General features: G+C 36.0%; 1 protein-coding gene across 3 annotated transcripts in view; it reads left to right on the top strand.

The window, feature by feature from the left end:
• KIF16B (kinesin family member 16B) overlaps positions 1–24,176 on the top strand; it is a 131,314-nt gene that overhangs the window by 40,151 nt on the left and 66,987 nt on the right. For all 3 annotated transcript variants that reach the window (XM_066316505.1, XM_066316508.1, XM_066316509.1), the window contains exons 13-14: positions 23,144–23,263; positions 23,809–23,860. In XM_066316505.1, coding sequence (XP_066172602.1) covers positions 23,144–23,263; positions 23,809–23,860 — 172 coding nt within the window. The remainder of the gene's footprint in view (positions 1–23,143; positions 23,264–23,808; positions 23,861–24,176) is intronic.

Here is a 24,176-nt window from a genome sequence, read left to right on the forward strand (position 1 = left end):
GTAGTGCAATTCAAGCAAGCATTTAGAAGTACTTTTTTAATTCTCTGTGTCACTGATCTCAAATTTGATTTTTCTTATATCGCTTTTTAATTTCTTAAATTTTTTTCTTCAAGTCCACCACTGCCTTTGATCTCACTTCCACATGAGTTGAATGGCTCTGTGCTTAAAAATAAAAATAAAGCACAAGTAGCAGAGAGAATGGATCAGGGTTGGTAAGTACTTAGCAGCTGGCATGACAGAATGGACTGTTTAATGTCTGTCTAGATACTGAACTGGGAATTTTCAATTGCATATTCATCAGAGATGTTTTGGCTACAACTTTATGTTATTTCTGTCATTTTGTTATTTTGTAGCATCTATACATGCATGGAACTTTGTTAATTCTCTCTTTATTCATGCATGGATTGGGAAGTCCATTGTCACACGCAGCATTTGTGAATTTTGGTCAATTGTGGAAGTGAACATTATGCTGCATATGGGAAGTTTTGAAAGCTCTATGTTGCAAATGCACAGAAATTACAGAATCAGAGGAGGTGTTAACTGAACAGTACATATAATCAAGGGAAAGCTTAAGTACTTGAAGCTAAAGGACTTAAACAAGAAGCAGTAATTTCTGATTTTCTAGTACTGAGCTTTTTTAGCATAATTCTTGCAGCTTCTGTATGAACTGCACTCTCATAGGATGATATTTGAGTGTATGAATACAGCTTATATTCCACTTTTGGATTAAAAGCAGTTGGTTAAAATTTCTTTGTCCCAAACCCCCTCAAAACCTGCAAAATATTTCTTAGTTGTAGTTTTATTTTACACCATTTCACTGAAGGATTCCGTATTTTTATTCACTTCTTGTTTAATGATTTGTGAAGTCACTGATAGAAGATGAGTGGGAAAAGGCTTTTTGGAAGTTTACCAGGCTGAGTCAGTGAAGAGCAGATTTTAAATTTTAGAGATCAGTGGTGGTTTTTGTTATGGATTCTCTGTGAGTTCTCTGGGGTTTTTGTTTTGTCATTTACGTCCCTCCCTTGCACACAGAGACTGTACATGTTGTAATTTGTAAATACAGATTGTCTTGGCACTCTGAGAAGTGAGACTGTCTCTGTATGGCCACATCACTGAACTCAACCTGCCACTCCCCCCATGCCATAATTCAGTGACTTTCAGGACATTCTTCATTAAGGTACTTAGAACTTGATGTTTGTATTAAATTCAAGACCTTTTTGCCCTTGCCTCCCCCTGGCTTTGCTATCCTGAGGTAGCTGATGCTTTCCAATTCCTGCCCTGCAGCAGGCTTGGAGAATTAAAAGCCATTTACTTTTCAGTTTCTAACACTTTCTGCTCCAAATCTTTTAGGCATATGCCTGGAAGGGCAAGTGCACTTATTTGTAGCTGAAAGGGATTCCCTACTTTATTGTATGTAATTATGCTTTTTTTGTACTAAATTCTAAATATTAATGTTCACATGAGATCAAATTGTTCTCACAGGCTGATGGGAAAATCTGCTAATGTTGAAATCCAAAATAATTGAAAGAGTTTTATATAAGCCTTGTGAAATACAAGTAGAACCACATGCTGGTGTCTTCCACCAGATCAGCAGATAGTGCTGGAAAAGGTTACCTGGCTTTTAATGAAAACCGTGTTTTTGTCAGGCAAAGATGCCTGAAAAAGAAATGATGTTTTGCAGGCACAATATTCCTTAAATTTTTTCACCCTTGCGAGTTATTTTGAGCCCTGTTTAAAATTAGACCAGCAGCATCTAAATGCTACCTTGAAAATAATTCATAGAGAATGGAAAATACTACCCAGCTGGAAAATACCAAGGAACAGAAACTACCACGTGGAGGCAAGTTTTTGAGAAAAGGTATTTGCCAGCTTAAAATTCAATTATTCTAGTCAGCACTGTACCATATGTGCAGCTGACATGTGCATCCCAGTATTCTTCCTTATTTCTGTTGGTAACTTCTATCCCCTTTGGCATGTGTGCATAGTTAACCTGAAGTTACATTTTTCCATCTTTAGAGTGAGTATGTTGAACTCTCCCATCTGCCAAGGTTGTTGGTTTTGGATTTGGGGTAGTGTGCAGTGGCTGAATGCCACCATCAGCTGTGAACATCTTGGATAGTCCTTCATTCTGTTCATGACCAATCAGACAAATACTGGCTGGACATGATAGCACTGATAGTGGTCTTCTTTTGTTCTTTGGGAGAACCCTTTTGGAGGGTGACTGTCTGTCTTCCTCTGGAGTCTGAATTAATGTCAACTCATGCCTAAAGCCCTAATCTTAAATTTTTCTATATTCAAAGCTTTAGGACACTGAATGCATCAGAGTTTAAATTGATGCTGATTCTGTATGAGGGATTCTCTATTGTGTAGCACAGCAGGTTCTTGGTGGTGTTGATCTGCCTGAAGTGCCAAGTGTTGTTTCTAATAGTGATGTTTGTTTTCATCGTTGATCTTCTCACTCTAACCTTACTTAGGATTATAGTCTGTCACCTGTCCTTGTTTTTAATAAAAGCAAGGATATTTTAATGCATATTAAATTTAATAAATATGTGGATGATGCTTCACCACTGGGTAAAATACTGCATCAGAACCCAAAGTGGTAGTGTTAGGTTTTAAGTCCATAGGCTTTGGGTTATTTCTTTAAATGTACCAAAGGATTACACCTTACAGAACAGAGTTGCTTTACATTGCTTTTCTGTCTTCAGATGTCTTGCAACCTCAGCACTTAACTGGAACATTTAGCTTTCATCTCAAGCTCATTGGATCTTTGTGCGAAGTTTTTTCTTTTGCTTTCTCTCAGTGTTCTTTCATATACATTCCCAAAGAGAAGAGGAGGAGGGAAGAAATCCTGTTTGCTCTTTTCCTTAGTTTAGTTCTTTTTGTACGGTTGTGCTAAAGATCAATTGTGGAGTCTAAGATGTTAGGATAACCCATGCAACTTTTGATTTTTCTCTTGCCTTGAGGCTTTAATTGGTACAAAACTTCTTTTGATGTGGCTGCTTTATTTGACTGCATATGTTGTCATTCTCCTAGAGATCTTTTTATTTTAGTGTCACCTTTTTTTTGTCATCCTTTGTACATGTTTCAGTTTTTTTTCTCTAACCTTTACCAGCTTTTGGATTATTCTTTCTAAAATGTGCACTCCTTTATATAATTCTCTGCTGGTTTTGCTTCACAACTTTCTTTTGAATTTCTTTCCTTTTTTCTGTTTGTGTAGAAATTGATATGACTTTGAGCTGTTACCTTTTTAATGTATATCATATGTATTTAAATGCTCTTTTTTATTATTTTTTGTTTGAAGTAGGTTTAAAGTTCCCTTTTATTTACTTATCCTGTTGTTTGATTCTAATCATGTCATTGGCTTTGTGTGTTGGTGGTCAGCTGATGTCAAAGGATGTAGAGAGATCCATCTTCAGAGTCTGTTAAAGGACAGGGGTTTTTTTGTGTGTGTCTAATCCTTGTGATCAATAGTTAAACTAGTCACTACTTCAACTGGCTTTGTCCTGTTGGATTTAGTGACACCACCTCACTTGCATCAATAGTACTAATTCTGATACAGCCCTTAACCACATGGTGTGCAAAGATGTTTATTGAACACTGTTTATTGATGATCTATTTGATTATTCTTTTTCTTTTTTGGGCTGTTTGGTTGACTACTGCTTAATAGTGCATGTTTATGCTTTAACAATGGTTGTTCTTCTCACATGAGGAAGAAAAACTGCTTAACTTCAAGCATTAACATCTACTGTTTGTATCATGCCTCTTTTTGGGGACAATTAAATACGCTTGACTTCCCATGATGAATAAATACAGACTAAACATACCAAACAATTATTTTGGTGGACATATTGATCTAAGCAGGGAAATTTTCTTACTTTAGGAATCCTGGTTATATGCAGCAAAGGCATGAGGAGACCAAAACTCAGAGCAGTTTTGTTGCTCATTATGAGGTGTACATAGAGTGGCACAAGGAAATACATTTTATTTTAACATTTTAACATTATTTTAAAATTTTATTTAATTTACTTTCCATGGTGGCTTGCATACCACAGTGAACTCTCTCAAGAGCAGTTTGTTGTGTTCTGTATAAATGCTGCATTTGTCTACATTTATTTGCATTTCCAGATAATCTTTCAATCACAGTTGCTGAATAGTATTTAAACTATTAAACTAAATTGTTGTCTTGGTTATTCTGCCTGAAAAGCTATTAAACTAAATTATTGTCTCGGTTATTCTGCCTGAAACGCTGGACATACATCACCATTTTGCTGTTTGATGCTTTTTTTTTATTACCTGTTAACCATGACCCACTTCTCTGCTTTTTCTCTTCTCACTTGTGTTCTCCCCCAGTATGTTGCCCTTTGATGAGCATTTGTTTTCTTCATTCTTTCATGTCATTGCTTTAAGAAGCTCAGTCCTCAGGTGAGAAGTGCTCTCAATTAGCACCTTCTGCTTTCACCTAAAATTCTGGTGTCTACTTCCACTTTTGATGGGGTTGTACAAGCCCTTGGGCTCCTGAAAAACAAACTGTAGAACTTCAGAAAAGTAAACAGGCTTTAATCCTGCCCTTTAAAAGTGAATGTGAATTTTAAAGACCTCTGCTCACATGCCTGTGGAGAACAGGTTCTAAAATTGGTTCTATTTACAGGCCAAATGAAAAAATGGAGTTACAAGGCTGGTATGCATTTGTATATAAAACAATGTCTACATGATACTGTATTTAAACCATTCACAGCTTTAGCATGTGTGTTTTTGTATGTTTGGCAGGAATTGTTTCTAAGGTTGTTTTTTTTTTTTTAATATTTCAGTAAGTGAATAATTTTTGTAAACTTGTTAGTTAGATATTTTGGTGTTGCATTTTGGTATAATGTCTGTCGTTGGCTGTGTTTGAAGCATATCTGTCTGTTTCTAAAGGGAGAGTTACATCTGCACTTGGACTTGAACAAATCTTATTTGATATTTTATAATTTCTTTCATCATCTCTGTGTGTTATAAAATCTCATTGCATGCTTCCAGCTCTTGTTTCCTTTTTAAAAGCTGTGTCATCTGCTTGAATTTTAAGAGGTTTAAAAATCTCTGCAAAATTAACACTGGATTCCACAGCTATGGAGCTGGCACAAAGAATTTGAGTCAGATGTTCCTGCTGAATTTGTTTTCTTTTAGAAAAGTTCATAAAATAAATAGAATAGCAACTCTGTTCCTGGGGATATTGGCTTTCTCAACAGTTGTGTGTCCTCCAGCAATCATGTAATATATGTTCAATTATCAAACTGAATTTTGTATGGAAAAGAAAAATGCACATTCACATTAAGTAGTCTCTTATTAACATATTATGTTTAATAGAATTGCCTTCAGCTGGTTTGTAAGTGCTGTGCAGAGGAAAAGAATAATATTATAAAGGTTTAAAGAGGGCTGATATTAATTATTCTTGTTTATCTTGGTCAGTAATCAATCAATAAATGAAAATAGCATCTTTTCTCTAGAAGCCTGTTTAACTGTGGTTTTGATTTCTTGCACTAGATGTCACTGCAGATACAATAATCAGGTTCTTCTGCATGCTTAATTTGGATTTAATTCAGATATTTTAAGGGAAAATTATTTGCAGTATTTTGAATTTCATTGCTGTTCACATCCACTAAAGTAAGTTTATGAGAATGCCAAAACATTGCTTTAGGAGCAGGTCCTGAAGAACCTGAGTAACTGTTCTGACAAAAACACTTCTGAACAACAATTCACGGTTGTAATGCACTGCAAAGTGATTATGTACATTAAGATTTATTGCAGTTATTTTTCAGTGTACTTTTCAACCCTCTTTTTCAACTGACAGTAAATCTAGAATGTTTGACAAATTTAGCTAAAGCCTTTAAAATATATTTATTTTTTATAAGTTTGTATCTGTAATATTTTAGAGGTGTAAAAGATCGGTTTCTGAGAGAGGCAGTATCTTCTATTTTATCAGTTGAGAAGGCAAACAGGGTTTTGGATATAAAGGACTTTCACCAGGCCACTTGTGCTAATTACTTTCACTGGATATTGCAGTTGAAACACCAGTGGCAATGATATGCAGTTCCTATTTATAACTGCTTCTTTTTAACATTTTTTCTCTTGATTAATCACTTCTGTAGACTTATAATTGAGTTTCAGTACATGAAAATTTAATAAGTTTGTTCGGGTTTTTTCCATCTTTTTTTAAAGAAAGTTGTCTGCTAACAAGGGAATGTTTACTGGTTTTGGTCCTTTTGCATTATTTACCCACAGCTCCTGTCTCCTGAGCAATGATGAGTAATATCAAGTCTAGCTCTCAGATTTATTAGAATTTGTTTTCTTATACCTGGCCTTGTGCATTATGTATTTATTTCCCAGGTGTTGCGGTGTTTGTAGTTTATAACATCATCTATTCTGGTCAGAAGATTTCTCCTTTGGAATTTGAGTTTGAACAGAAATTATCTAAATATTATTTGTTTTACCTTAAAGAGACTTTTTCTTCATACTATATGACTGAACAGATGCCATTGTTAAGTGATGATTATTCCTTTACCTAATTATCCTCTTTTCTTCAGTCTGGTAGGTATACCTAGGTTAATGCAAACAGAGAAGAAAGAAAAGAGAATGGAGAGAATTTTCTATAGAAGCAAACAGACAGAAACTCTTTAAGGGGTTATGTGGTTGTCCTGAGATACAAATTGCTTTTTCTTCAGAGGAGCACCTCTTACTGCTCTTCACTTAACATTTTTTTTTTTTTTCAGTGCTTTGTCCATCTCAGCCTTGGCTTGCTGTTGTCAGAGCATGAAAAAAATACTGAATTGGGAATTGGTACTACTCATCTACTGTAGCTCTTTTCCTAATAGAAGCAGTATTGAAAGGGTCCCAGCCACCTGAGGAATGCTGAGTGCAGCAGTCAAAAGTAGATTTCAAAAGAAATAATTGTCTGCTTTCAAGTCTTTCTGCCACCTGTGTTCATCTGATTAAGAAATCTCCTTTTTCGCTTGCAGATGCTACGGCTGCTTGTGATGTCTTTGTGGTGGACTGACCACTTTTGACTTTCAGTTTCTGCTAGAAAGTTGTGATCAAGAGATGCTCATGCTACTGATTATTTTTAAATTAAATTTTTAACTGTTTTTTCCACTTGAAACCAGCTGGGCCATAAGAGAAGCACAACTGGGGACTACCGTTTCTGAGCCCACCAAGCACTCATTAAGCCAGGGTTGAATAGTTTGGTTGATAAGGCTGTGCATTTCAAAAGAGGCCCTCCAGTGTCTAGGAGTAGCCAAATATTTCACTGCCCTCCTCCTTTCCAAGTGGGGCCCTGCATTTGTAGATTATTCAGGCCATGCTTAGCTTTAATGCATCACTAGAGCTTGTGGGCGGTTTTCAAATGAAACAGAGTCAGGCAGAACGGGTTGCTTTTGAAATTCTTTCTACAGCTCAGATGCCACTTGTTCAACAATTCCTCCTGGGCATTTGTTCTGCTTTCCTATTAATTATCTTGTGCCAGGAAGGTGGTCTAAATTGAAATCACTGGAAGAAGAAATTTATCCTAAAAAACTATTTCTCCCAAAGGACAGACAGAGAAGTATTAAGAAAGAAAGAGACAAAATGTAAATTTCTCTTTAGATTTGCCTATGGGATGGGAAAGAAGAGTTCCAACATCCACAATTTAGATGAAACCAGAATTTATATCTGCCTCACAAATGAGCTGTTTCTAATAACAATGTGATACGAAATGCTGGAACCATTTTATTCTGCTGGTGCTTTTAGCAGAGCATTTAGGAGTTTATTGCTGTGTGATTCTGATACCTTTGAGTGCATGATACTGTTGTGCACCTGACTTTGCATCTTAAATGGCAGCTGGGCATCGCCCTTGATTCATACAGCCTTAAACACAGGGGGCAGCACAGACTGTGGCTGTTGGAACCACTCAGGAATGTGCCTCTAACTATGCATATTCCTCTGCAAAAGTCTTCTTTGCTGTGTTGCTAGTCCTGAAATCTGGTTTTTCTCCTTGGTGGTTGTTAATATGCATAGTCTTTCCTCTTCCTCCAATTTTGTTCAATAGTATGGGTTGCATGTTGGTCCAGAGGTAGCAATTCACAGATTTAGAGCAATCTATTACTTTAGATTAATCTCTGCAGAAGTAAAGATGAATATCTAAGTAAACAGTAAGTTTAGATAAGTGAAACATTTAATTCTCCCCTTGCCCTAGAAACATACAAACCCCAAAATAGCTTTTCAAATTAATAAATGTATTTGCTATGAGCCTAGGTTTTTTTTCCTCTCTATCATTCCCTGACTCATTTATAATCCAGCTTTAGCAACAAATGAGGTAGGAGTCCTGTAGCTAATAGTCTACTGCCTTCTTGATTCATTCCCAGAATAAAGTCTGTGAAATGAATTATTTACAGGTCCTGTAGAAAATATGTTATCATGTAATTAAAGGCTGTTCTGTAATGCATATGGAAGAAGAGATGAATGAAAATGGCCTCTTTGTCTTCCAGTCAGGCCTTTTCCCCTTATTTGATATCAGCATGAAGAACACTGAGGGTGGAGTTGCTGCCTCCTAGCTGAGAGGTAAAATATCTCCTGCTTGGTAGCATCAATAATGGCAAGAAAAGTCTTGTTCTCTGCCCTGAATGTCAGTGTTGCTGTATGTAGACTTACTTGCCCTTTGAGGCTTCTGTGTGTTCACAAAGAGGAGACTCTGAAGCCTCCTCCATTTAGGACACACCAAATTTCCTCTGGGTGCCTTGCTTCTTGAAACAGAAGAATCGTTTTCCCTTAGACCAGGCTAGCAGGGACAGGAACCAGCCTGCAGCAGATGCTCCAGCATGGAAAATAGCAGCTTTGATGGTTTAAGTTTTATAAGCCACAAGATTTTACAGGCTAGTGTCCAGAGAGCCAAAATAGGAATCTCTGCTTACAATTAGCTAAATCCTGCAGCTCTGTTTGGGGGATTTTTCTCAGCTGCCAGAAGTAGTTCTGTCTGGACAAAGTGTGAAGTGTCAAGGAGCAGGCATTTCAGCTGAAGTTGGTTGTTGGAATTCCAGGAATGAAGGGCAAATTTCCTGAAAATTAACTTTGCATATGCCAAAGCTTCTGATGGAAGTCCTAGCAGCACGTGAAATGTAGAGGAGCTTTGAGATGCCACCACAATAGCAGGGTTTCTGTGTATTAGTAGCCAGCTGTATGTCAACAGTGAGCTCATGACAATCTGTTCCGAGAGGGTAAGAAAAATAATGAAAAATAATGGAAAAAATGGAAAAGGTAAGCTGACCTCATGAGATTTAAGAACTGCTCCTGTAATTTCCTTACTCTTTACAGGAATTGCATCATTAATTTTCCATCGTTTTACCTTCACTGTCTTAGCTGTTGCTCATTTAAGCAGTTTTACATTCTGTGTCTGCCTTTTTGACTGGTGTTCACTGCAGAGAGCTATTGGTGCCTCTCTGGGCTGCTGCAGGAGAACCTGTGTTTTCACAGTAAGCTGCTCACAACAAAACTGCACTTTTCTGATCCTGCTTTTTGCTGACTCTTTAATTGGCTTTTCTTGCTTGATGAGGGTGCTACGATCTAATGCTCTGGGAAATGGGGGGAAAACCTCTTAGGAAGTTTCTGCAGTAGTGGTTTTCTTAGTGGTTTTGGATAGTAGAAGTTTCTTCATCTCAGAAAAATGAAGTGTCTTACTTGTACTAAACTTTTTGTTTTAAATGCACTGAAACCAGTGCACCTAATAGTATAGTGTTAGTTCTTGGTTCCTAGAATTATCTAGAAGGAGAAGACATAGTAAGAGTTTGTGCCTTATCCAACCATCTATATGCATAAGGAAATCAATATCCCCTTTCAAAATTGATGGCTATAAGATAATTATTTTATTGCCTATAAAGGAAGAGCATTATTTTTAATTATCAACAATGTTTTATTGAAGTCTCCCAGGATAGTCCTAAATGTAATTTTGGCATGTGCACAAATTATAAACCATACACCTCCACTGATGGTGTGTTCCATATCTCCTCCTCTCTTTGCATTGCCTCCCAAATAGCATGTACCACTTTTGAGGCCAGTGATTCAAAATTTATTTTGCTATTCCAGAAGCCATACCTGTGTCAAATGGAAATAAAACATGGGATAGAAATTTGATATTGTACACGCAGCTTGATAAAAAACTGAAGTTTTTTGATCAGACACCCACTAAGAGGAGGAGCAGCTTCACTGGTACCATACAGAGCAAAAGAGTTTTCCCTACTTTAATGTGTAGGCTGTCACTTCAGTGAGAATCTCAGACATTTCAGAATTGTGTGCTTGGAACACTTTTTTTTGAACCCTGGAACTGTCTTGTCAGTCAAAATTAGACACAATCAAGTTTTTTCAGCTGTTAGTGTTTTGTCTTATCTAATCTGTTTATGATAAGTATTTTTATGAGAGCCAACATATAGAACAAGAAGGGTGTTCATGTACCCAGTTTTCATCCAAAACATAGCAAACTAAATATTCAACTGTGCTTATTCCTTCACCTTCTAAGGAAATGTTACTAGTAAGCCCAAACCAGATTTCCATCTTTTGAAGTTTTTTTTTTTGCTCCTCTCCTACCTCTTGTCCATACAGTAAATGTTTTTCAAACTTTGAAGTGAAATTTCCTTGTTCCTCTTTTAGTTCTTTGAGCAATAATATGCATAGAGAAATCTTTTTCCATTTTCAACCTTCTTATCAATAACTTCCCTAATGCTGGCATTTCTAGTGTTTCTTGACATCCATTTCCAGTATTTTCTAATATTGGGAGGTTACTATGTATCTGCTACTTGGAAAACTACTGATAAAGTGTCTATCTTCTGGATGGCAATGCAACATTAAGAAATAAGAAGTGGGTCTGTTCCATCTCTTCAGTCTTTGGTAGTTTAACCCCTCAATGCAAGCATGAAGAGCTCCTGTCCACAACAATCAGATGTGTTACCTGGTGTGCAACAAAGCAATAATTACACACTCTAGAGAGACACAGAACATTTATTTCAGTGTTGAGCAGCCCTGAGTGTCTGGTGGTATTCCACAAAGCAAGCACACCAGCTGTTAGAACTTTGTACTATTTGTACTTTTTAACAAACAAAGGAATTAGTGTACATTGGCTACGAGTCACCTAGTTCTCTTGTTAATTGGTATTTCCTCTTCTCTTGGTTAATGATTCTCTCATTTCCCATGTGAATTAGTCTGCACGCTCAGGCTTTCTCTTCTTTTGGGTCTGTGGATTTTAGGGTTGGTGGTTGTGATCTGTCCCTGCCAAAATAACCTTTTACCCAGTCAAAGCTGATTTCAGCACAATTGGCGAGTTGGGTTTATTAGTTTCTTTCTTATCTTGGAATATCTGCCAGATGTCCTTGTGACCCATAAATTCTGCATTCTGCCCACTGTAAGTGGTACATCCTTCTTCCCAAGGTTTGTTAACTTCTCCTTAGGTCTGAGATCACTGAAGCACATCCAGCCCTAAACCTTAACTAGGCAATTTTACCAATGAGAACTTTGTTTTTCTAACACCTGGACATCACTTAGAGCTTGTTTGCTGCTCTCTGACTAATGGGTTAAATCTCCCTTCTTGTTGATTAGGCATGAAAGTGTAACAAAGATTAAACATTAAAGAACGTACTTCCTTAAAAAAATTCTACACATTCCACATTTTGCAACACTCTGAACATATCTCTGTTGTTTCCAGACAATTTTTCTGACTCTTGTAGGTTTTTCCAGTTGGTTCACAGAAAGATTGCTTTATTGTATGGAATTTTTTCTTCTGATGCACTTATATATTTTCCCTCTGAGTATGAAAATGTTACTGAGACATAGTATAGAGTATACTGAACCCTAACAATCTAATATAACTTAATATCATTCTCTTTCCACTACAGTCTTCCCAGAAGGACAAAAATATCTTGTCAGCAGTGATTGACTCATCCAATAAGAGTCTTGTTAAAGAGAGTACAGATTCAATTCTATTTGTTGGGGGGTAATGGGCTAGTGTTTCAGGTTATCCCTATTTTAGGTACTGAAATAGTGCTGGAAGATATTTTAGGTGTCTAATTCCCATTTGTTTTGAAGTGGATTTGGCTGTATGAATATCTTAAAAAACACAGGGTTTAGAAAGAATTCTATGGGGCATTTACTTTTTTTTTTTTTTTCTTCAAGCACAACTTCCTTCTCTGTGAAAGAAGTCTCATTGTTTTACAGGAACATTTTCAGCAAAAGACTTATGGTTTCAGGCAGCTTCTGGCCTAGTAGTAGTTCATCCATGAATATCAGCATTTCTGTGTCTGGAGTTTTTGTCCTTATGTAGATATAGAAAACATAATGAGGGCAAGGACTTAATAATCTTCAAAATGTCAACTTCTGTAGAACTTTTTATTTAACATTCACATTTAATGTTCACAATATTAATTTTGTTCAAAGTCCTATTTGCAACATCTGGGCAAACTGTTGCTGAGGGATTTGTTCTGAATGTGTTTAATTCAATTACCAGATTTTCTCTATGGTGCATGTGTGTTAAAAAGTATGTTCCTGAAGAGACACTGCTCTAAACCCTTGATTGTCAAAGGTCACAAGTTTATTTTTGTTTTCAACTGTTTTTCATTGCCCTTTGTTGTTTTTACTTTGTTCGTGTAGGAACTGAAAGGAAACAAATCTGAGATGGGTTATATTTCAAAACATCGACAACAGCATTTCAGCTTCTTTGTAGCAATCCAAAGGTGCTCAGACCTTTGATTATCTGAAGAAACAGTTTAATGCAGTAGGGAGTGAAATTGGTTTATTACCTGCCCTTGGAAACTTCTTAGCATCCTCCATCATTTGCATTCCTGAGCTCAGGCTGTAGTATCAGACTTACACTTTCAACTGGATAATGGCAAGGGCAGCACAAGGGTTTGACAAGGTGATGAATGGAGCTCTGAGCTCCAAAAAAACCCAGAAAAACCTGATCTAGTTGAAGGTGTCTTTTGAGGGTCCCTTTCAACCCAAATGCTTTTATGATTCTGATAGTAGACCAAAAAAGCTGCTGCTGTGACTCATGAAAAGAACATACTTGAATCTTCCCAAAAGGGGTGATTTGTCCGTCTTGTTTTTTTCCAGTTGAATGTGGAGATATTTGTTTTCAAGAAGAATCTCTGGTCAAGGGAAACAATTAAAAATCCTATCTTGCAGGCATCATACAAAATTTGATTGCTTTAAGGAACAGTCAAATAGATAGATTTGATAGATTTTTCTATCCAGAAACTTTAAAAAACCCAATCAAGATACCTGATTGTGCATTATGTTTTGCATGAAGGAGTGGCATGTCCACAGTTGTCTGGGTTATTTGCCTTTTTTGTTTGTTTGCTTGTTTGTGTTTTGTGTGTGTGATTTTTCTGTTTGGTTTTTTTCCCCCTTAGTGGGACCTGCCTCTTATTTTTGCTCCTGCAGCTTTTGTGGTGACAGCTTTTTGATGGGAACTGAGAAAACCAGACTTTGAAATATTGATCTGCCAATTGATCTGCAAAAACTGTTAATTTACTAGTTATCTGCTGCAGGAATACTCTAAATTTTGGGGAAAACACTAAATCTTATGCTCAGGCAGACTGTAACATAACCAGGAATTATCTGTGTGAAAGAAGAGAAGAATATAGTTTCAGATTTCTGGTGTTCATTTGAATTGTTTATTGGCCCTTATAAGAAAGCACAAATCCATTTGTCTTCTTGGTTGCATATCCCAACTTTGCAAGGAAAGCTTTTTCCATTGAGCAATGCAGCTGATGATGTGGTAGGTATGAAGTCACAGTTTTGAGCAGCTGAAATGTAGATGTTTGAAGTGCCCAGCTGGTTTACAATAGTCTCCTTTCCATTTGCCTCTGTTAACAGTCTTTAATTACGTGATCACCTTGCTGTCTCTTATTATTTCTTTCTCTGGTTTCAGTCAGTGGAGAGAGAGTTGAAATATCCAACATGGACTTGTGGAAGAAAGGAGATCATGGTCTAAATGACCTTGATGATTCCAGAGTTACAGTCATATATAGAGAACATAACAGAGAGGCAGAGGAGGATTTTAAGGTTAAGATTCTATTAACCCATGGAAATTGTATCTTACTGTATCCCTAACCCAGGGAAATTTGAGAGGGTTTCCTCTTGAGGAATTTTTTTTGGCCATTTTCCTTTAAAGTTGCTAGTCTCTTAAGACCTAAATTGATTAGCTGAATTTAAACAGTCATTAATGCTCTTAATTGAAATATGCCTGGGAGAGAATTTGGTTATATTTGGTTTTATGTTTAAATCTCTGTAGTTTTGTCTAAGAATAAGCTGCTTTACATAATCATAATAAAAGAGTAAATCTAAAAGTCTTCCCTATTAATAAAATAACATATTTAAAAGTTTAATGTCATAGATTGCTTCTGGTAAAGCAATATCAAATTTTTTCCTGGTCTCAAAAAGTAGCTTTTGTTTACCAGTGCTCTTGTTGGTCTTATTACTTGTGTTACCTTGTTTTCATTAGGAAAGGATGTATTGTACATGTTAAATTCAAGGTTACTTTTGTCACATAGTCCTTTTTGGCATTATTTTTGAAAGAGATTTTTCATGTGCTCCTGATAGTTTATGATGATGAGGCATTTAAATGAATATTTCAAACATCTAGTCTGCTTTTTGTTCACATGGTTAGATTTAGACCCATTGTGAGGTCTTTTTTAACTGGTGAAGTTATGAAACTTGGTATCCTGTATGCTCAAAGGTTTAAGATGAAAGGGGATTTGCTCTCCATTTATTATGGCTGATGATACTCACTTGTCAGTCATTATAAGTCATTAAAAAGTGCTCTATTTTACACCATTTCAGTTCATTAATCCTTTATTTTGAGGTCATTTACATAGCAGAATGAATCCCCTCCAGTAGGTCTATAGTTTTGAGGTGCAGTAGTGCCTGTTAGGAGTCACCGAGAATTCAGGTGAGAGACAAGGCTGCCATAATACACAGCATTTGCACAACTCATGTTTTCAGATCTCAGTAAAGTTTTAAAAATAACTTAAAGCTTGTTCACTGAAGAAATAAAACTTACCTCATTTCTTACAGCATGTAAATATAACAAAATGCCATACCTCCTTTATGAGAGAACACGACTTCCCCTTTTATTGATTTATATTAGCTAACAAAAAGTATTTCCCTGAAGGTTTTTGTCAGAATGCAAAAAAGGTGACTACTACCCCATTTAAGGTTCAGATCAGTTAGCAAAAAGCAATTGTCAGTGCTTGCTTCTTGAGTTTTGGGTAGATAGCTTTACATTTTTTCCCTAAAAGTACAGCAGATTTGCATCTTTCAAGGAAGCCTTATTTTCTGTTAGTAGTTGGCAAAGCTTTGCTAGTTCCCTTTCATGGACTAAATCTTAAAAATACTCAAATGTGGCAAAACTGCAATCTGCCAAGAATGCCATAATGCATTGTAGTTTAGATTACATAGTACAATGCAAGAGATTCCTCTCTTCTGAATTTTTCTATTCAGTTTTTGCTGAACATTCCTAAAAAAGTTATGGGAACTTTATCCTTCAGTCAATATTTGGGATGTCTGTCTTGCCTATGAGATATGATTTCAGTATTCTTGGTTTTTATTAGATATAATAATTCTTTTGACCTTGATATTAGGAACTGTTGCCAGATTATAGATATCTCAGTACAGGTTGCTTTTATTTAATTTAGTTTTAACGGATGCTTCCCTTTGATTCATATGGTACCTATTTCCTGTGACTGTATTTCTGGATTTATACTCTTGTCATCTTGTCCTTTCCCCTTATTTTGTGTTTATCCTCTTTTTCAACCTACCTTTTAGAGGCTGCTGTGATCTTGTTTGGCATCTGTACGTGTGATTCATTATTGTGTATAATTGAAATTGAGGTCGTTGTATTGCAATTACAGCTGAAGCATTTGGTGTCCTCTTATGTTGTCCTTCAAAGCAGTTTAATTACTGTACTGCTGCAATTACTGGGCTGCTGCAAGTTAGACTGACTTGTTCATTTTCATTTCATTATTAGAACTGTGAAATAAACTAGTTTCATTACATGTAATAAAAGGACATGGGCATTTTCTGTGTATCTTCTGGTTTTCAATCATTTTACTAGAAATGATTCGATTTAGAGAATTCAAGCCAATTGACAGTATGCTATGTATAATTATACAGTTTTTATATCTGTATTTTTATATGCTTATCTTGTATAATATTAATGATACAATTGGAGTATATTTTTTGATGAGATCTATTTCTGTCACTGTTCTATCACTGGAACTAGAATAAAGGAAAGACATTTTCAGAAGCGAAATTCAGTTTCCCCAGCTGAGTTTACCTGCTTTCTGAAAGAATAGTATCAAAAATCCTAGTCACTTTATGATGGACAACCAGTTGCCAATGCTATTTGTGCCAGCTTAACACACCAATTATTTTATGCTTTGGGTACACAAAATCCAACTGATAGTTTTTAAAGGGCACTTTATCCTGTCTTTTTGTAGCATCCTCAAATGTTTGCCTTGAGATCAAGTGGAATATATTTTTAATGATTTCTGACCTTTTAATAGGCCTTGAATTTGCATTAAAAGCGTCACATAAGTGACAACTTGTATTTTCTTTAACTGAGCTAGTAAGACCAAGCATATAATGTCTGGGAAAGAAAGTAAGGTGATTATACCTTCATCAGTTTCCAGAAAAGAAGTTATAAACTTTGTTCTCAAAATAAAACAAATGAAAAACAATTTGCTAAAACATTACCCTGTGGAACTAAGTACTTACAGCTAAATGCAAATGTTAAATTCAGAACTGTTGCTCTGACTTACATTCATTATGCTGAAGTGAATTGTGGAAGGACTCAAAAACTTCACTGATTCTGCCTTCTGAACAGCTTATATTTGCTGGACTAGTGAGGAAAATTTAATTTGCTTTTCTTGAGAAGACTTCCTTCAAATGGCGTCTCTTTTTCTGCCATGTCTTTCAAAATCACAGTTATAACTCTCTGTAAATCTCTTGGGTTTTAGTCATTTCCTATTTAATGAATATTCATCATGTTGTCGGTAGTCTGTGGTTTTGTTCTTGATCCTGCTTTGTCTGCTCAGTGTGTGCTAGATCTAGTTCTATTTAACAGCGATCCCTGCTAGAAACAGCAGAACAGTGGGACTGGTTCTCATCTTGGTGGATGTTGATGGAGCACTTGACCCTGGGATGTAGAGGAAGCTATTTCCTTATTTATGTGTGAAAATAAGGATTAAATGTAATAGAAATGCTTATACAGAGGATGTGATGGAGGCAGTGGTACTGGGAGAGGAGGGAAGCTTGTAGTTGTAGGGGTTTTGGGGAGGTGGTCCTGGAGCACATTTTTGGGCTTAATTGTGTTTAATGGTTTCTTTAAATGCTAGTACTAAAGCTAATTTTTCTAGCAGAGCATCTGAGACAGGATTGGGTGAGTCTAAGGATAACAGAAGAGTGGTTGATGGTAAATAGTTTGCAGTGGAAAGGACTTAATACACTGTGGAAGAGGAGGAGGATGGCATGAGACTTTACTGTCATGAGATAGCACATCTGCATGAAAGACACCTGAATCTGGAAGGATCAGATAGATATTCTGATAAATACTCTGTGCAGTGAGTGGAAAAGATGAGTGTACATGGTGCTGGCAAAACTGTACACAGACCTTGAGAAAGGATGTGCTAAATGCTGGGATATGATGAGCCTGGTCATCTCCTGGGGGGGAAATGCTTGGAGTTTGGCATAGTATAACCACAGTAAGCAGGAGAGGTATCACTGCTGCCAGTATCAATGAATAAAGGCTGGAGAAGGAAAATTATTATTTCAGCTGAATGTCAATAGTGATGCAAAGTACATGAGTATAAAGTGGCTCCTACCAAGTTCATACCAAATATTTTAAATAATTTGACATTATATAATGGATGAGAGCCTGAGTGTAATCTATAGGATTACTTGTTCTGTTATTTGAACAGAGCAGTTATGATGCAGGAGGTCACTTTTCAGTTGTTTCTCCTCAGACAGGAGAAATGTTGCTGGTGTTTCAAGCAAAGTTAAAATTCTTCAAGTTTTCCTTTCATTACAGAGCCAGTGAAATCACCTTGCTTGTGTTTTGTGGGGCTTACCAGCAGTTTTACTAATTTTTTGCTACGCTTGCCTCTTAATACTGTGAATGCAACTTCAGTAGTTGCCTGTCATCTTTATAAATATGGTAATTAGCATGCAATGCGGTTGAAAATTCAGAGGAGTAGTCAATCTGTTTATGTACACTTTGAGAAGAATTATATCTAGAATTATTCAGATAATTTATGTAAACAGAAACAGAGGTCTGTCTGCAGTATATTCCTCATATTCTGCTGTTTTTAATTCATTCAAAGCTTGCACTAGGACTATACCACCCAAATGATGGGAATAAGCTCCATGTAGGTGAGTTGTGGTTTATTCAGCTGTACTCAGTTTTGGAGTATAAAACAGGGCAAGCAGATAGCAATCCTTCTCCAGAAAACTCTCCGTGCTTTCTATGTCTGTGATTCTTGAAGTTAGGAAACACCAGGCTATTGATGCCCTGTGTCTTTGTCCACAAGTACCTCTTCTCCTTTTCTCACTTTTTTTCCAGGTAATTTCTTGCAGCCATGTAAATTATTGGTGTCTGCAGTGTCCTTGTATTTAACAAGGGGTTGATTTGGGTTTTGAACTCCTGATAATCAATTTTCATTTCTACGGTCCTCGTATGAGAAGCATCAAGTGAGCACTGCTTGTTTGGGAATTTCCCACCCCTGGGTTTTTTGCACATTCATCACTGTCCTGCCCACACTTTTGTCTCATTTTCTCTTTCTGTGGGAGGATTAATCTGGAAACTCAAACAGTGTAACCCTCTTAGAGCACACGTGTATGAACTAGATTTGAAGTGGGTTTGTCTATATTGCCATGTATTTTTTGCTGTTATCCAGCAGTACAGTCCTCAGCTTCCTGTGTTTATTCAGAACCTCTGCAATGGAAGTGTGATTTTAAGTCACCTAATGTGCTGTACTCCTGTGATGGTGAATGTAGAAATTTCTGACTTCAGCAGGAGAAGTTTTGAATTTTCACCCATGTTGATTATGGCATGACCAGCTGAGGCTGCTTCACCCTATTTCCTCTCTCTGTTTACATAGTCTCTTTGATGCCATGTATCTGCTGGGTTTGAAAATCAACTTTTTCAGAAGCATTTGAATTCTGAACACTCTGGAATATTATTTTATCTAGGTATGAAACATTTGTTTCCAGTGATTTAAAGGAAATGCGAAGTGTATTGGATACATAGCTGGAGGAAAACCAATTAAGAATTAAGAACTTGGCTTGTGTGCAGTTTATGTCTATATATTTTATAGAGGACTTAATGTTAGTGCCGGGCCATTGAGTATAGTCAGACATTTTTGTGAACTCAGGATATAATAGCATATTTTCAAGAAAATCAAATGCACCCAAAGTACCTGTTAGCATAAGAATTTTCTCATATATAGTCTGGTTAAATATTAATGCCAAGACCTTTGCCATTGCACATTTTTGCACGACATTTTTTAAAATTGGAATTATGTGCTTTTTTCATTATTTAAATGTAGGAATCTGAACATCATGCTGGCTAAGTAAATTGTCATGTTTTACTGGAAGTGTCTGTACAGTGTATTCTCAGGACTGTGTGCCAGCAGCTCTCTGTTCAATATTTAAATAAAGGAATTGCATTTTTTCATTGGAAAGCCTGACAAAAATTTAACTCCCCTGAGAGCTTCCGTTCACTGCAGTGCACTAATTACATGTACTCTTTAATATGTGCTGGGACAATAGCAGCATAATGTTTTCCTCTACTATTAGATTGGCAAAGGAATGTTAAAAATGCCGTTTGAATCTGGATCTTCTTTCTTTTTAAATTTAATTCAATATCTTGTTGGCCAAAGAAAGTACAGCTGTGTGCTTCTTTTTTAGTCTGTGCATTTAAAGAGATCCATTTAAAGACATCCTGTGTGTCACAGCAGTGGTCTTTATAATGGGTAGTTGTATATGATGATGAACTTCTCACCTCAAGTGAGTACTTTAGTCATAGATTTGTTCTTAAACTACCAGATCATATCTCAGTTTAGAGGTGCCATTGTGTCAGTTAGTTAATACACTAAACTTAATGTATTAATACAGAAGAAATGAGATTTCACAAAAGCTTTTATACCTCTCTCTATAAATGTAAATGAATTTACTGTATCAGTATTGCTATTTCTGACAACTGAGTCAGAGCTGAATTCAAAGAGATGAGAATTTGAATATGCAATATAATCCTTTTGGTTTAACTTTGACTTAAAGATGGGTTTTTGTATTCTGTCTCAGAATTACTTTCTTAGTTTCTGCTCTTTGAGTGAGTCCATTTGATCTAGCAGCTCCCAAAGAAAAAAACCTTTTTCTGCTCTTGAAGCAGCAGCCATTTGTACCAACCTAAGCACTCCTTTGTGGATAATACTTGACTTGCTTTATTTTCCACAACTTGTGAAAACATCTTAAATACTGAGGGAGTATGTGTACACTTTTCTGTTCGAGGATAATTCAAGCTAAGAAGCATGTGGGTACATTCAGCTTTCTTCAACTGCATCTTGAGATTTTCATGAATTTCCTGAATTAGTAATTTTTAATAGGGACAGTGACCTTTTGTGCTCTTGTTGTTTGAGTTGCAGATTCACCACTTTAAATTATGTAGCCCAAATAGAAGTGAACCAAACAGTGGATTAAACCTAATAATTTCTCTGCCTCGTAATAGATTACAGACCTTCAGTTTATTTCAAAAGAGGTCTGTCCCTCTTCAAAAACATTCTTCCTATGCTGTCAAGAATGAAAGAGGGGCAGTTTGACTATTTCTTTTGGGTCTTTTTCTTTTCCTTCTGTCACTGTTAAAGAACAGAATAATAAACTGTTGGTGATGTTTCTGTGATTTCATTTTGGGGCAAAAGTGCACAGTTTTGGTTTTGGAGGCATCCTTGCAGAAGCTTTTGAATTTGGAATTAAATTTTAAGCCAAGCAAATAAAGTTCAGGAGTTACTCCAGGTGTCTGATTAAGATTCAGGTTGTTTTAGTAAATTGTATCTGAAAGTAAAAGCTTATTTACAGCCTGTATTAAACTAAAAAATATTACAGTTAATCACAGCTACTGTCTGCTGCATTTCTTATAAAATTTCCATTAACAGGATGCATTCTGTGCGTGAATGGTAGTCAATTACAAAATACAACTCTAGAAATTCAATTAATTTGTTCTTTAATTTTAGATCTGAATAAAAAAGCAATCTATCTGTTCTAAATCACAATTATACATGATTAATTTCTTGTTATAGTCAGAATGTGTTGAATATGGAAAGACTGGAAAAAAAAGAATCATATTGTTTCTTTATTCTTAATTATTTATGAGCTATTTTTCTCACCCAGCGATAATTTTTTTGTCTCCTGGGATGCTTATTTTCTTCCTCTGTCAGGGACATTGGCAAATGATTTGTTGTGCTGTGGAAATAAAATACTCAGCTTTTAATATTTTATCAATTCTCTTGGGCTGAGGGTGCTAGCAGTAACCTGTCACCAGTCCTCAGGGTCTTGTCTTCATCCTTGTCATATGGGAGCATTCTAAATGATGTATAACAGTAGCTGCTACTCATTAAATATCTAATATGTGATAGGTATTTTGGACTGAAATTACTTTTTCACTTGAACAATTAATTAAGTTGTATTTTTTATGTTTATGTTGTGACTGTTTTATAATATGAACGAATATCTGGGGTGCATTGTGGGTGTCTGAGCTGCACATGAGTCACAGCTTATTTTTTTCTTTCTGGATACTGGAGAACTTTTTAATTCATCCGTGATCAGAGTAACATTTCCAAGTTTTGTTTTGCAGAGTCTTACAAGTTGTGTCATCATCTCATCTTGCCCAGATATACCCATACTTGAAATTTTTAGACAGTATCAATATTGACAACGCTTTTTTTTCCTGAGAAATGAGATTTTACATCTGCTTTCTTCTTTAGGCCTCCAAGTCTTGGGACTTCAGATTTGAGTTCAAAAAAGTATTGGGAAAATACTTATACCAATCTATCTGTTGTTTTTCCTTACACTGTGGTGTCTTTTTGGCCCAGTAGAAGGCATTTGATGACTTGGAAAAGGAGTAGTCATACAGCTGTCAGAAAACTTTCTTTCCATTTTTATTAGCACCAGGAGAAAAGTGAGCTCCTTGTAATACACAGGAACACTTGCTGACATTGCCTCTGCTTCACAGATTGTCAGGGCTTAGGTCTTCTACACAGAAAAACACATTTGTCTTGAAAGATTGTGTGTATGTGTGCACATTCACAGTCTCTATTGTTGTTATCTTTCAGGCCCAGAAGCCAGTAGGATTCTGTTTTAACTTGAAAATTGAACTTTTTTCATACTAAAACTTACTTCAAAGCTATAATTATTTTTTATTTGTTGCATAGACTGTTATGTACTACAGCATACATTACTTTGTCCCAGCATACATTACTTTATCCAAGGCTGATACCTCCCGCCTGAAGTCCTGCTGAATGATGCTTCAGCCTATGTACAATGTGGCCCGAAGGAGTTTTGAATAATTGAAATTATGTGCTGTGAATATTTCTGACATTTATTTACTTCTGGCAGTGCTTTTCTTACATTGCATGTTATTTCAGCTGGTTAGGTTTACTGAATTGTCAGGAGTCTGGGGTTTTTATTGTGCAAGGTTCAGCTTATTTAAAGGACTGCTAAAAAGTTTTCAGTTTTTGGTTCTTTAGCTGTACTGAATGCTGAGTAGTTTGAAATTCTCCTTACCATTGTGAAAGGTGGCACATAGCTTGCTTTTAGACAACATTGCTTTTTTACACTCCTGGCTGATGTTTCTTTTCTGGTATAATTTAGCTGTTGGTCTGGTTTCCTTCAAATAACACCTTCACAGGTTTCCTCAACAGCAAGCTTGGAATGCTTAATAAAAGCAAAGAAGTCACATTTAAAATATAAAATCAAAAATTCTAAAAAAATTCTCTTTCTATCTTGTGATATCACAGAGAAGAAGTTACATTAAATGTGGTTTAGAAAGAGAAGGAAGAGGGCTATTTCTTGCACATCCTAATAAATAGACTTCTGTCCTTTATAGGAACAAACTTTGGCACTGAGGAAAGAAGGGATAGGTGTTGTGTTAGATTCTGAACTGCCTCATCTCATTGGCATTGATGATGATCTTCTCAGTACTGGTATCATCTTGTACCACTTGAAGGTAAATACGTATCTGTGTTTCCATAGCCTTTATATGCCTTGCAATTTTTTTCAGTAGAAAAATTACAGTATTGATTTGCTATCTGTATATAGTACTGATTACATTACTATGGTAAGAAAAGCTCTTTATGCTTCTCTGCTGTAGTAAGAAAAGGTCTTAAGAGGTTGTAAATGATAAAATTGAACTATCTGTTTAGGTTTATCCTGAGAGTCAACTGGTTAACTAGATAGAGGTGTTTCATATTTTTATCTGTGTGTATTGGTTTGTTATTCATGTAATTACAAAGCTTGACCTTTACATCTAGATTGTCTCAAAACTACAAAGGTGATTCTGCACTGGACAGTTGAAACTTGAATTTGCTGATAATATTGTAAAATAAAGACTGTGAAAACTTTCTGAAAATGCTACATGATTCCTTTTTTCATGTATGTTTAAATATGAATTTCATTCAGGTTACCCTGAGAAAGTGGAAAGATAAATTATATTCTTGTGGGGGAGATAAGGAGATTCCAACTGGAAATAATATGTGTTTCTCTCTTAATTAGGAGGGCCAAACATATGTTGGCCGAGAAGACGCTGTAACAGAACAGGATATTGGTATGGAATTTGGCATTTTTATATTCTTTCTTCTTCCGGTATCCTAATATGTGAACTAAGCTTCATACATTTTTCCCCTTTTTCAGTTAGTTGTTCTGTGTTTTGCGTATTTTAATTTTTAGAAAATCTGAAACCTGAATTGCATGAGATTTGCTTCAAAGAGCACGACTTCTAGCACAGCTTTTAGGCTTTAAGAATATTCATATACTTGTTACTAATTTATTTCTTGCATCTCTTGAAATAGCATCCTGTAAAAATACTGTTCTTTTTCATATAGCGCCTATTGCAATTACTGCAAAATCATTTTCTTAGCCTT

This window comes from Sylvia atricapilla, chromosome 3 (genome assembly GCF_009819655.1).
Source record: "Sylvia atricapilla isolate bSylAtr1 chromosome 3, bSylAtr1.pri, whole genome shotgun sequence".
Classification (NCBI taxonomy): Eukaryota; Metazoa; Chordata; class Aves; order Passeriformes; family Sylviidae; genus Sylvia; species Sylvia atricapilla.